Source organism: Crocuta crocuta, unplaced genomic scaffold (assembly GCF_008692635.1).
Source record: "Crocuta crocuta isolate KB4526 unplaced genomic scaffold, BGI_CrCroc_1.0 scaffold318, whole genome shotgun sequence".
Classification (NCBI taxonomy): domain Eukaryota; kingdom Metazoa; phylum Chordata; class Mammalia; order Carnivora; family Hyaenidae; genus Crocuta; species Crocuta crocuta.
In genome coordinates this window covers 2,128,962-2,141,083 of record NW_027531425.1, presented here as the reverse complement: position 1 = coordinate 2,141,083, position 12,122 = coordinate 2,128,962, and the positions used below count along the sequence as shown (strand labels likewise).

Here is a 12,122-nt window from a genome sequence, read left to right as displayed (position 1 = left end):
TGAAACCCGCCCCCCCCACCCCCACCCCCCGAAGGGGGAACATGGAAGTCCGTGTTCTCTTCCGCTTGCCTGATACTGAGCGGCCGTGTGCTAGGGGAGAGCAAGGTGCACAGCCTTTGCTACAGTTTCCGATGGGATTTTAATTGGCAGGAAGATCTGGTGGGAGGGTAATCGGGGACTTCTGAGGCAGGACTGCTGGGTATCTCAGCAGGTAGAAGGCTTGTTGGCCCACAGAGGTACAGGGGAGGGAGGCTTCAGCTCTGTCCCTGTCTGCTTCCAGAGAAGCAAAGCCCACGGGCACTGTGGTACCAAGCNAGCAGAGAGGAGAGCTGAGGCGGAGCTGGCCTCGTTCCCGGGTGCCCCCGGAGGAGCGCGGGTTCCCGAGGAGACAGGCGACTGCAGGCTCTGCTGAGAACCAGTGTGGCTGTGGGTGAGGCTGGCCTCTCTGGGCAGAGGCTCCACTCCCATCCTTACGATGGGGAGATGGTGTGGATAGGACCCGTGATGGCACCTTACACACGGTGGTATCATGACCAATAATGATGAATAGTGCAGTAAAATCACACTAACCCAGATCGTNTTAAATGGAGGCAGCTGGCCAGGCTGAAGTGAGCTGTGGGAACTTAGACCAGTTCAAGGTCTTGGAAACACAGCTCCCTGTGCGCACTGGGGAACCCCCTCTTCCTCAATCGTGGAAGGGCAAACTTTACCCCTGAACAAATCATGACAAACCTTAAACTGGTGACATTTGAATTAATGGATTTTACTCGTATTATCATTATGGCTCCATGCCGAGAACAGCAAAGTGGAAGGAGAACGGGAAGGGGGGGGGGGGTCGTACTATGAGGGACAAGCTCTGTGTGGTCTCCAGGCCCCTGTGCACCCAGGTGCGTCTGTGGGGCAGAAGACTGGCAGACAGAATGTCCTCCTTTGGCCTCAGAGAAGCAGACTTCAGCCAGGGTCACACTGTTTCCTCCAAGAGAAGGATCCTGGCATCAAACTTCCTAGTCCCTTGCTCTCCCCTCTGCCCAGACCTCAGCACCTTCCCTCCCCTCTGTGCGAGAGAGAGGCCGGGTGCAGCTCGCACCACATACATACGTACACCCACAGTTGTATATAAGACCTAGAAGTTTCTCCTGAGCGGGAAGCTGTGTCTGCCCACACACAATACATAGTTTGTGCATGAGATCTAATGCTATCTCCACATGCACTGTGCACGACTCGGATATGTGTGTCTGTGTGCTTCCAAACCTGTACTCTTCCACACGGCCCAACACACGCATAGCTTCACATACAAACACACTTGCAGACGCTTTCGAAACACACATCGGTGCGTATGTCTGTATGGTGGACCCAACGGTTAGTTATGTGGCAGCTTCAACTTCTAAAATCGTCAAAAAGATAAAAAACTAAGCAAGGGCTATTTCAGGAGAGCCAAACAGATGTTCCAACGTACATGCAGCGAGGCTCTTACAATTATTCATAGATGGGCTCCTTGCAGTCCACAGTCACTGTTATTCTCTACCGTTCTAATACATGTTGACTTGCTGGGTTTCTACCCCATGGGAGATCAGAAACAGGGAAATTAGGGGAGAGAGAGGGATCAAGGTACCTACTGACAGCTAGAAGAAGACACGATGGAGGAGAAAAAGTCTTTTGTAAAATTAGATATAAAACCTGTAAAAGTGTAATAGTTTGGGACTGTTTAGCATAGCTATAGTCTGTTCCAACTATACCCCTAAGGGCATTCCCTTCAACAGAGCAGCAAAATAAGGATATTTATAATAATACTAAATTAGCAAGAGCAAGAGAGATGGATTACATTAAAGTAACTTCTCTTAAAAAATTTTTTTAAATGTTTTATTTATTTCTGAGAGAGAGAGAAAGAGGCAACGTGAGCAGGGGAGGGTCAGAGAGAGAGGGAGACACAGAATCCGAAGCAGGCTCCAGGCTATGAGCTGTCAGCACAGAGCCCGACACGGGGCTTGAACCCACGAACCGTGAGATCATGACTTGAGCCAAAGCTGGACGCTCAACGGACTGAGCCACCCAGGTGCCCCCTTTTAAATGTAACTTCTTAAAGGAAGGCAGCAAAGTACTCAATACCTATAAGGAATATATGCATTGAAATAGTTACAATTCACATATGTAGCAGCTATGTATTGGACAGAGGTGATATTGTAATTGTGTGTCTACAAGTACTACCACGTCTGCACGCATAAATAATCGGTCACTGGGCGCCTAGGAGGCTCAGCCGGTTGAACATCCGACTCTTGATTTTGGCTCAGGTCACCAGCTCAGGGTTCATGGGATCAAGTCCTATGCTGGGCTCTGAGCTGACAACACAGAGCCTTCTTGGGATTCTCTCTCTCCCTCTCTCTCTGCCCCTTCCCTGCTCACACACTCTCCCTCTTTCTCAAAATAAACAAACTTTTAAATAAATGAACAAACAAGTAAATGGTCACATGTGCTCTCTCCCGTCCTGCACACACAGATATAGAAGTATTGCAACGCATACACTGTATACAGCCTACGCACAAATGTGCTTTATCATTCCCAATACTGCAGAAAAAGCCAATCACACATACATACATACATTCATAAACACTACCTCCATCCTTATATTGTACACTCACCTATACGTATTTAACTCCAATGGTTTACTAAATGCCACCTATACAAATAATGGTCTCCACACCATCTCCATAGACATCTTGCACACACATACACTCACACCTCGCCCCACACACTTGAATACACACAAATCCGTGTGTATCTGCTAACATTACCCAGATGCAGATGCCGCACACACACAAATTTAAAATTGCCGCATCTTCCCGTATACACCATACTCGAGTCAGCCCACGCTGGGTATACCGACTAAGGCCATAGCGCTCTGCACTGACCGCACACCCGCACTCAGGCACCACGCCTCCGTCCTGTGCGCGCTGTCCTGCTCTTATGGCCGGGGGCCCGGTGCTCAGGTCCCTGGCTTGGACCTACGCCCGCACTGCATGTGCCCAGGGACGGTCCTTTCTGTCCCTGGCAGAGTGGCAGCTCAGAATCTGGGCCACAGGCCAAGGGGCGGTGGGGACAGTAGGCTTGCTTAGTCTGAGGTCTGGCCCCGCTGTGCCATTTTTTAAATAGTTGGGGTTTTGGCAAAGGCAAAGTGCTGGTTTGCTTTCAGCGTGCAGACCCTGAAATGTAAGCTGGTGTGTATCGAGAGGGAAATCTGATAGGCTGGGGGGTAGGGGGTTCTGTTTTCATGGAAACTTTGGCTGGGAGACTGGAGTCAAGAGAGCCCGGGGCGGGGGCGAAGGCAGAGGCAAGTTTTAAAAACAGTGTTGTGTGCTCTACCCCTTGAAACGGGAAGTTGCCTTTTGCCCAGAGCACGTGGAATTTGATCTTTGGAAGATTCAAGTTCGCTTTACAGATGAACTACAGAGAGGTTAGATAGAGGCCTCCGTGCGGCCAAACTGGTTTTGCTGCCCTTGGCTGCAGGATGGGGCTGTCCGAAGCCTGCGCCTTCTCGGGTCCTCGACTCCCGCTCAACTGACAGCTTCTCTCTGAAACACCTCCAGGGGTCTTCCTTGGCCACCCGTCCAATGTCCCTTAGACCCTAACTGCCAGTAGGTTCTCCATCAAGGTGTACTTAAATCCCTTTGTTGCTGCCGAAAGCCCTCTGTCTTCTAAAAATATCCATATTTAAAATAGCTAGAAAAGCCACAAACAGACCCTACTTCTCTTTCAGCTATTGCTATTTCAAGGCGTACTACCACCGTCACGACTACATCTGGCTAGCATTATTGAGCGCTTACTAAGTGCCAGGGACTGTGCTAGGTGCGGAGCACTTATGGTTGACATCCCTCGCACCGCAAGGCAGGTATTTTGATTTGAATTTTACAGATGAGGAAATGGGAGTCTCAGAAAGCCAGAATTCAAACCCCTCTTAATCACCAACATGAAACGCCATCCCTTCCACCAGGCTCCTGGCCACAGTCCTGATCTGCTCATCGCCTGCCCCTCGCCCAGGCTACCATCTCTGGCCAGCACCCCCGTCTCTGCCTCCTCCTCCACCAAAGCCCTTGTAAACCCGGCATCCTTCCTGGGCATCCCTCTCGACTGGCCTTCACAGCTCTTCTTTTCTGTCCTAACCAACTTTTGTCTTGGGGACGATGACATACTGTGTCCCCCAGGCTTCATGGAGTCTTGGAGTCTCTTCCGTTCTTCCTGATTCCATTCTGACCTTTGTTGAGGCTGTGTCTCAGGCTGACTAAGCCTCACTGTGTCTACCTGGAACCCTCTCCCTTTTGTGTCAGTGTGAAGTCCATTCCTCATGCTCATCTTTAATTAGCAGAAAAGTGGGTTTGGGTCGGTAGCCAGAGTGGTGACTGCATCCCTCTCGACTCTGTGGCTACCTGCGGTGCCTCCACCTTCCCGTGCGCGCGCAGCAAGAAAGGGCGGTGAAAGGGTGCCCTGACGCCTGGCTCTCATGCCACGACTGGTGAATGCTTCTATCGCTCCCAATCAGACTCAGTTATCACCTGTTTGCCGTGCCTTTCCTTGAGCTGCCCACGTGGCATGGGGCTCCCTTGCTTTCTGCATGGCCTCTGGTCATTCCTCTGTAGATCTGCTAGTAGGGTCACCATGGCTCCGAGTTCCCACCTGCAACTTTGGCCCCTCTGCACCCCACGGAGCCTAGCACAGTACCTGGTGCTCAACAAATGCTGATCCTGATCTTGACGGTCTCCCTGGCCCTCTCTATCCTTGGCCCCCTTGCAGCACTGAGCTTCCTCCCCTGCACCTGGTCAGCCGGTCTCCCTGGAGGAGTGAGGCCCGGCCCCTCTCACCAGACAGCATGCGGCCCCGGCGGGAGGCCTCGGTCGCCAGGGCACAGGAGATTTCAATCCGCTTCTCCTGCTCCTGCAGCTGGCTCTCTGAGTCCTGGGGCATGTCCACAAGGTCCCCCTCGCCGATGGGCACCACGTTCTGCATACTGAGGAGGCACAGACACACAGACATGGAGTGGGGGGGGGGATGGCCNCAGAGTGGCCAAAGGCCTGTGAATGGGTGAGTGGGACTCTGGCAAAATACATTTTGGGACCCCCACCCCTGCAATGTTTTAACTTAAATTAGAAGGTTCAGGTGAACACTTAGGGCAGCCTTGATGAGGAAGAGAAGTCACCAGAGGGCAGCCCAAGAGTTTGTCTTGATGACAGCACGTGCCTGCACCCAGCTGTCCTTCTGATGCCCAATGGCAGTGGCATCTCTGCCGTCCGCTGCCTTGAGCCACTGCCTCCGTCTGCTCCCTGCTGGGGACACTCGGGGCTCCCACTGGCATGGGATGGGGTGCTGGAGTCAGTGACACTAGCGCCCCAGGTGCCCTGGGTGCCAGGGCGGGCAGATGACGTCGAGGTTCACCCAGGCCCGTTACCTGGACTTGGCAATGAGCGTCTTGATCCTCTCCACCTTCTTCTGCTTCTCCTTCAATTCCTCGGGGCTCAGGGGAGTATCGGGCTCCAGGTCAATGTACCGTTCCGGGATGAGGACTTTGTCTGGCGTGGACAGCTGCGGAGGGACCTGGGTCAGCATCCGCATCCCACCGCCTTCCAGGCATCCCTCCCCCGCTGCCCTCCTGGGCTTCACTCACCTCCTTATTGATGTCCACGTCATAGTGCTGGGGCTCCAGCTCCATTTTGCGAAGCCGGGCGATTTCTTCCCTCGGCGTCTCATAGGCCTGCCCCCCGGGCTCCTCTGCCCTCAGGGCTGCCTCCAGGTTGGAGATATCCACCTCATGGATGCTACGGTGACGGCGCACCTAGGGGACAGCACCGCCGTGACCACACGGGGCCTTTGTCCCGCTGGCGGCAGCCATGTCCCCTGCAGCCCGTGTCTCCGGGCAGCACAAACCAGGCCTCTGTCCTCTCTGCTCGTCGCGCCCCATCTGGCCACCGCCCCACGGCCCCACCGCCCAGTTATCTTCCTCCCAGGCTGCTCGTCCAGAGCCTGCCCGCCTGCAAAGGTCCAGAGGTAAAATCTCATCAATGTGTCTCATCAGTATTTGCTGCTTCCATCTGGCTGTAGCCTGTGTTCATGTTCTGTGCCACACATTTTGGGCAGTTGATTAGTGTGTCTTACGTCAGTCTTTAGTTGTTTCATATCAGAGAAGCTCCGTTCCACCAAGCAGAATGTAAGCTGCTTGAGAGGGTAGGACTTAGGAATCAAAGTTTTCCTGTATTTCTGAAATGTGGTGGGAAAAAAACTTGGGCAGATGCCTGGGGCCACTCCCAGCTCCACGCTCAAGAGCCATGTAGCCCAGGAATCCTTAATTTCTCCTGATTCTGTTTCCCTACCTCTAAACCAGGGGTGATCATTCCTAAGCAGGCACTGCCGAAAGACCCAGATAAAACAACGTGAGGTTTGTGAACTGGACCAGGCAACAGTCGCCGTCATGATTATCTTCAGTAGCCCCAGCCCAGTGCCAAATACATAGGAAATGCCCTAGAAGCATGCAGAAGTGATGGCTGTCTCTGGGCGGTGAGTTTTGCGCTATTCTGTATTAAATGAATTTTGCGTAATTCATTTCAACTGAAACAATCAACGCGTGCTTTTGGGGGAATTGTTTTACTTTAAGCGCACAAAAAAGGAATGCTTGTTGCAATATACCTTCTGCCTAATGAGGAGAAGCCTCCCGCAGTTCTCCCCAGGTGCCCCCCACCCAACTGCCCCTGGCCCAGGCTGGTCACCCACTGGGGGTGGGTGCTGCGGGCAGAGCTGGGCCATGTCGGTGGGTCGCCGTGAGGACATTACCACTTTGTAGGCAGGCCGGGTAGCGGGGTCGGGGGCTGGGCTGGCCGGGAGCTGCAGGCTCCTTCGCTTCTCCTTCATAGAGCCGCTCTGGTGCCTCCGCATGCGGTCAATCTGCTCCTCCACGCTCATCTTGACCTTGCCCTCACCAGGGAACACAGCGCTCTTGGGGCGCTCCTGCTGCAGCGGGAGAACGGGGCTCTGACAGGTGCCCTCCCAGCTTCTTCAGCGGCCCTAATCCCTTAACGTTCCCTTCTCTGGGAAGCCTGTCCATAGTGGGTTAAAGAATAGCTCCTAAAACATACGTCCAAGTGCTAACGCCATAGTAATTGTGAATGTGACCTTATTTGGAAATAGGGTCTTTCTTTGCAGCAGGTGTGATTAAGGTAAGGTTCTTAAGGAGAGATCCTGAATTCCGGTGGACCCAAAATCCAATCTTGGGGGTCCTTACAAGAGACAGAACAAAAGAAGACAGAATAGAAGGAGATGTGAAGGTAGAAGCAGATATTGGAGTGTTGTGGCTACAAGCCAAGGGACAGGGAAGATTGCCTGCAGCACCAGAGGCTAGGACAGAGGCATGGGACACGTGCTCCCTCAGAACCTCCAGAAGGAACCAACCCTGATGACCTCAATTTTGGACTCCTGGCCTCCACGACTGTGAGAGAATAAACTTCTGTTGTTTTAAGCCCCTAAATTTGGGGTGCTTTGTTAATTTCCTCACAGCCCTAGGAAACACATCTACACCTACTGCCTTAGGTCGGCTCATTTGACCCTAATGTTTGCTGGATTTGTATTTCATCGCCGGCACATTATAATCCTTCTGTTAAATATTCTTCTTGTCTTGAATTAGGGCCACAGCGAATTGAGAATTATAGTCAGATAAGAACAATGCAAGTAACGTGTGTCTTCCTTGCCCCTTGTCCCTCGATACATCTCCCTGAAGGAAGGCGTCTCCAGTGAAGCTCCTGCTCCCCCTCTCACGTGTCCTGCCTTCCTCCACCCGCTCGGGGACAGATGGGTGGACACAGAAGGGCGCCAGCCAGCTCAGGCCCGCTCAGGCCGCGGAGCCCGCAGATTGTACTCACCCGGGAGGAGAGTCCATTGGTGAGCGCGTTGGCACCCCTCCTCACCACCCTTGACGGAGTTCCCTCTTCATCGGTGGGTGACTTTGTCCGAGGAGGCACAATGCCAACTGTAGGGAGACAGAAGAAACAGTGGGCCTCCTGGAGAGCAGGAGGGCGGACAGACAGGGGAGCCTGTTTCTAGAGGAGGCTCGGTCCCACCCGTGGCAGAGAGGAAAGGCCCCGGACGGGTGGCCACTCACCGTCTTTGGCTGGGAATGAGCACCTCTCTGGGCTCCTCTCTGACTCTTGGCCTTGCTTAGCCTAGGAGGGTGGGTCAGGAAGTACCTTTGTTGAGAGCTGCCTGCTTCTCTGCCTCCACGTCTTGCCTGGAGGGCACAAGGTTGATGTCTCTAGCAGTGTCCAGGGGTGACGTCTGGTGGGGGTCTTTCTTGCTTTGCTCGTAGCTTGCCTTGGGCTGGGGGGAGAAAGGACGTGATGCCTGGTGCTGTAGGGGCTGCTGGGGACTTGGCCCCCAGGGATGTTTCTTTGTTCTGCAATGGTTGGAGCACAAACCCTTGAAAACAAGGGCTAAGGAAACTCGAAGTGAGCCAGCTGGGACGCAGGCAGAGGTGAGAGCGAGCCTCCCATCTGTGCCACCTTACGGCTGGCCACTGCCGGCTCACCTTGGGGGGTGAGGGCTCAGAAGGCCAGTCCTTGGCACATGCCAAGAAGCACAGACTCTGCTGTGAGCCCGAGAGGAGGAATGGCCAGAGGAGGGGCCGATAAGGCTGGGGATCTCTGAGGGCTTCATTGGGGTCCCGCCCCCAACTTCAGCAAAAGAACCAGCTGGGCTTTGGTACCAAGGTTCCGGGCGACAGAAAAGTGCATTTAGCTTGAGGGCTCGCAGAATCATGAGACGAGGAGGGGCCTCAGACACCACCTGCACCCCTTTTGCTCCCATCATGCGCTGAAGAGTCTGTGTCAGAGTGGGGCACACAGAGAGACAGGGCCAGAGGCCAGAAAGGCCGGCTCTAGTCCGGGGAGAGACACGGGTAAGCCCGTTTTAGGCACAGGACCCCTTCTACTCACCATGCAACTTCTTGCCCAACTAACTGCCCCTGTCTCCTGGGAGAGAGGCAGGAAAGGGGGCCCTGATTTTTACATCCCAGGGCTGATAAAACCCAAGAGAACAGGGGCAAGGCAGAGACAGAGACAGCACGGGAGGGCCGGGGTCTGAGGTGGACAGGAGCAGAAACGGATCGGAGCGGCACCCATCGCTGCAGGTCCCTGGATTTTCCTTGCCGGCTGGTGCTGGCAGGAAGTGGGGCCACACCGGCCCGCACAGCCAGCGGCTCCCCGGGAGCCGCGGCATGGAGTAGGGCAACTAACTCATCGTCCCTCTGTCCGCAGAGAGGGACACAAAAGGGGGAAAGCATTTTCCGCCATCCCTTTCCTTATCCCAGAGTCCGACGGGGCAGCTGTGGGAAAATTAATACTGGAATGGGGAAAATGGCTCTGTGCGCTGCCTTGCCCCCTCGCCTGGCTGTTCGCCCCGCTCCCGCCGCCCCTGCCCTCCAGGACCCAAGGGTGCTGGGTACCTGACCCCTAGCTGGCTCGCCACTGCGGTGCCAGGAAGGGGAGCTGGGGTACGGCCAGAAGCGGCTCTCGCTAGGGAGTGGAGGCACTTTTGGAGGAGACTCCAGGGGGACGTAGGCTTTGGGAAGGGGGGGCCGTGGCGGGCCGGGCTCCTGAGGCAGAGAGAAGCCAGAGCATTAGGAGGAAGGAGAGCAGCCACTGTGAGAGCAGGAGAAAAGAGCATTAGCAGGGGGACAGATGACGACATCGTGGAGACCTGTGGCGGGCCCCTGGACCACCGACTCCCAGCCACCACCCAGATGCAGCCCTAGTTCTGGGGCGAGCCCTCAGCCCGGCCTCAAGCAGAGACCCCACCTGTGCACTGCTCCCCACTGTTGCCCCACTTTTCTCCAAAGCTCCCTGCTCACTGTCTCACCGGCACGCTGGGCCCACTCGTGCCCCGTGTCTTGGCTTCTGCCACCCCTCCTGTCTGTGATGCCTTTCCCTCGTTCCTGCACCTGTCCCAATGCTTAGTGGCCCGAAGTTCCATCGTCTCGGGAATACGGAGCATTTCCGGTCAATACTGAGACACATACCACCAGGCCCCAGAGGCTGGCTGTTTCCTATAAATTGGTGTGGGTTGGCACCGGACGCTGGGTCCCCAAGTGGAGGACCGTGGGCATGCACGTGTGCATTTCGGAGGCCTCACACCGTCCCTTCCCCTGATAGAGCCCCTGTAAACACGTGCTGACTGGCTAGGAAACTGCTCCCCACCCTGACCCTCGACCCTCTCATGTGCTGGAAAGATCCCGGCTTTAAATTCCCATGAAGTGGTATCTTTGTTAACCACCCTGGTGTTTGGGAAGAGAGTTCCCCGGAAGGAAGCTACAGATGACAAATGCAGATGAGCACAAGGAAAGGAGAAATCTGGAAGGAGGCCCGCCCACCTGGGCGTGAGGCAACGACCGCGTGAGACAGAAAGCCAGAGCTCCAGGACTCGCGGCCTCTGGGGCAGAGAGGGGCGCAGAGTTGGGGTCTTTCAGGCAAACGAGGACCTGCTCCTCCCCTCACCCTCCCACCTACCTTCTACTCCACTTTCTCAGCTTACCTCGGTGGACCCGGGCTTGGTAGGGGACCCCTGAGAGCCGGACACCAGCGAAAAGGGGCTCAGGGGGCTGGTGAGACTGGCGGAGCTGAGAGGGCTGGCGGGGCTATTGGAGCTGTAGGTGGCCGTGGGGCCAAGTCCTCCTGGGGGCAGAGGAGAGGAGAGGAGAGGTGAGGGATGGATGAGGTAGGGGTGTGGCCCAGCATGTGGATGGGCTCCACAGGTAGGAGGCAGGGGAGGACGCAGGGATGTGGGAGGAAGGTTCCGGGGCCACCTGGGCCCGCCTAAGGGACTTATCATGGGGGCTGGGGTGCAGGCTGGCCATGGGAAAGTGTGGGGGGCAGGGGAATGTGATGGATGGAAGCGACACTGTTGCCTCCGAGATGTCAGAGAAAGCCAGCCCAAGGTCCCGGGCTTCAGGAGGACACTTAAGGTAGTGGCTTCAGATCACCAACAGGGCTCTGGGCTTAGGGGTAGGGGGAGGCAGAGGCGCTCTTTGACCTTTGCTGGGGAGGAATCTGGACTATCAGGGTCAACAGTGTCTCTGACAGGTATGTCTGGTCTGTTCTGGGAGGAGGGGGAGGGAGTAAGGGAGTCCTACCTACCCTCCCGGTGGGGAAGATTCTGGAGGCCAGGGAAGGCCCTGACTAGCCCTGAGCACGGTGTAAGGGCCTGAGGGGTGGGAGTGGACAGATGCGGGATGGACGCCAGAGACACCAGCATTTCTGGTGAGCGTCCCAGGAGGCTGGTGGAGGAGGCGCCCACCTCTGTGCTTGGCCGTGTCTGTGCCCCGGGATGGGTTATTCTTCCTCAGCCCCTCCATCACGTCCTGGATTCTCCAGATCTCCTTCTGGATTTGCCGGTTGAGTACCTCATTCTGAAACAGCAGGACAACAGATCAAGGGAAGTGGCTGTGAGGAGGGTCTCAGCCTTCTCCCTGCATCCCTTTGGGCCGGCGGGAGATGGGAGCCCTGTGCGCATGCGCGTGCTCACAGCGCATCTTTCTTAGGGGAAGACTNTGTGAGGAGGGTCTCAGCCTTCTCCCTGCATCCCTTTGGGCCGGCGGGAGATGGGAGCCCTGTGCGCATGCGCGTGCTCACAGCGCCCTCTAGCGTGTTCATCTTTCTTAGGGGAAGACCGTGCCCCTTCGGCTTCTATGAATGGAATTTGGAATTGCCAGAGGAGAAGGCCCTGTTATCACAGTCAAGAGCCCCGTTATGCAAGCTTGCCTCAGCTTCCCCAGGGAGATCAGGGTGGTCTTGGAGCAAATGCCCCTCTAGGTGGCAACTATGGTAGCCAGTTCTCAAAGGTAAGAGTTTCCAATTTACTCATATTCTTTATATCCCAACAGCCCTTTTATAATACACCCAATGCATGCCCAAATCCTCATCGATTTTTTTCAGTTAGAGACTACACTCTTTGAAGAATAACAGCTACCACTTATTTGGTGCCCCGACTCTTCTCCATGCCGCATACCAGGCTCCGCTCTAAGTGCTTTGCATAAGCTAACTCATTTCTGCATGAGAACTCTCAGCTGCATGAGAACTCTGAAAGACAGAGGTGACACGTGT

The 12,122-nt window shown here is 55.2% G+C and overlaps 1 protein-coding gene across 4 annotated transcripts in view; it reads right to left on the bottom strand.

Annotated features, from left to right (window-relative positions):
- Window positions 1-12,122, bottom strand: part of PLEKHA6 (pleckstrin homology domain containing A6) — a 149,829-nt gene that overhangs the window by 4,077 nt on the left and 133,630 nt on the right. For 2 of the 4 annotated variants that reach the window (XM_077772112.1, XM_077772113.1), the window contains 8 exons: window positions 11,317-11,428; window positions 10,555-10,694; window positions 8,217-8,346; window positions 7,893-7,999; window positions 6,811-6,987; window positions 5,651-5,818; window positions 5,435-5,568; window positions 4,851-4,996 (listed from right to left, as the gene is read on the bottom strand). In XM_077772112.1, the coding sequence (XP_077628238.1) occupies window positions 4,851-4,996; window positions 5,435-5,568; window positions 5,651-5,818; window positions 6,811-6,987; window positions 7,893-7,999; window positions 8,217-8,346; window positions 10,555-10,694; window positions 11,317-11,428 (1,114 nt within the window). Of the gene's footprint in view, window positions 1-4,850; window positions 4,997-5,434; window positions 5,569-5,650; window positions 5,819-6,810; window positions 6,988-7,892; window positions 8,000-8,216; window positions 8,347-9,469; window positions 9,620-10,554; window positions 10,695-11,316; window positions 11,429-12,122 lie in introns of all 4 variants that reach the window. The other 2 variants (XM_077772115.1, XM_077772114.1) reach the window with 2 other exon arrangements.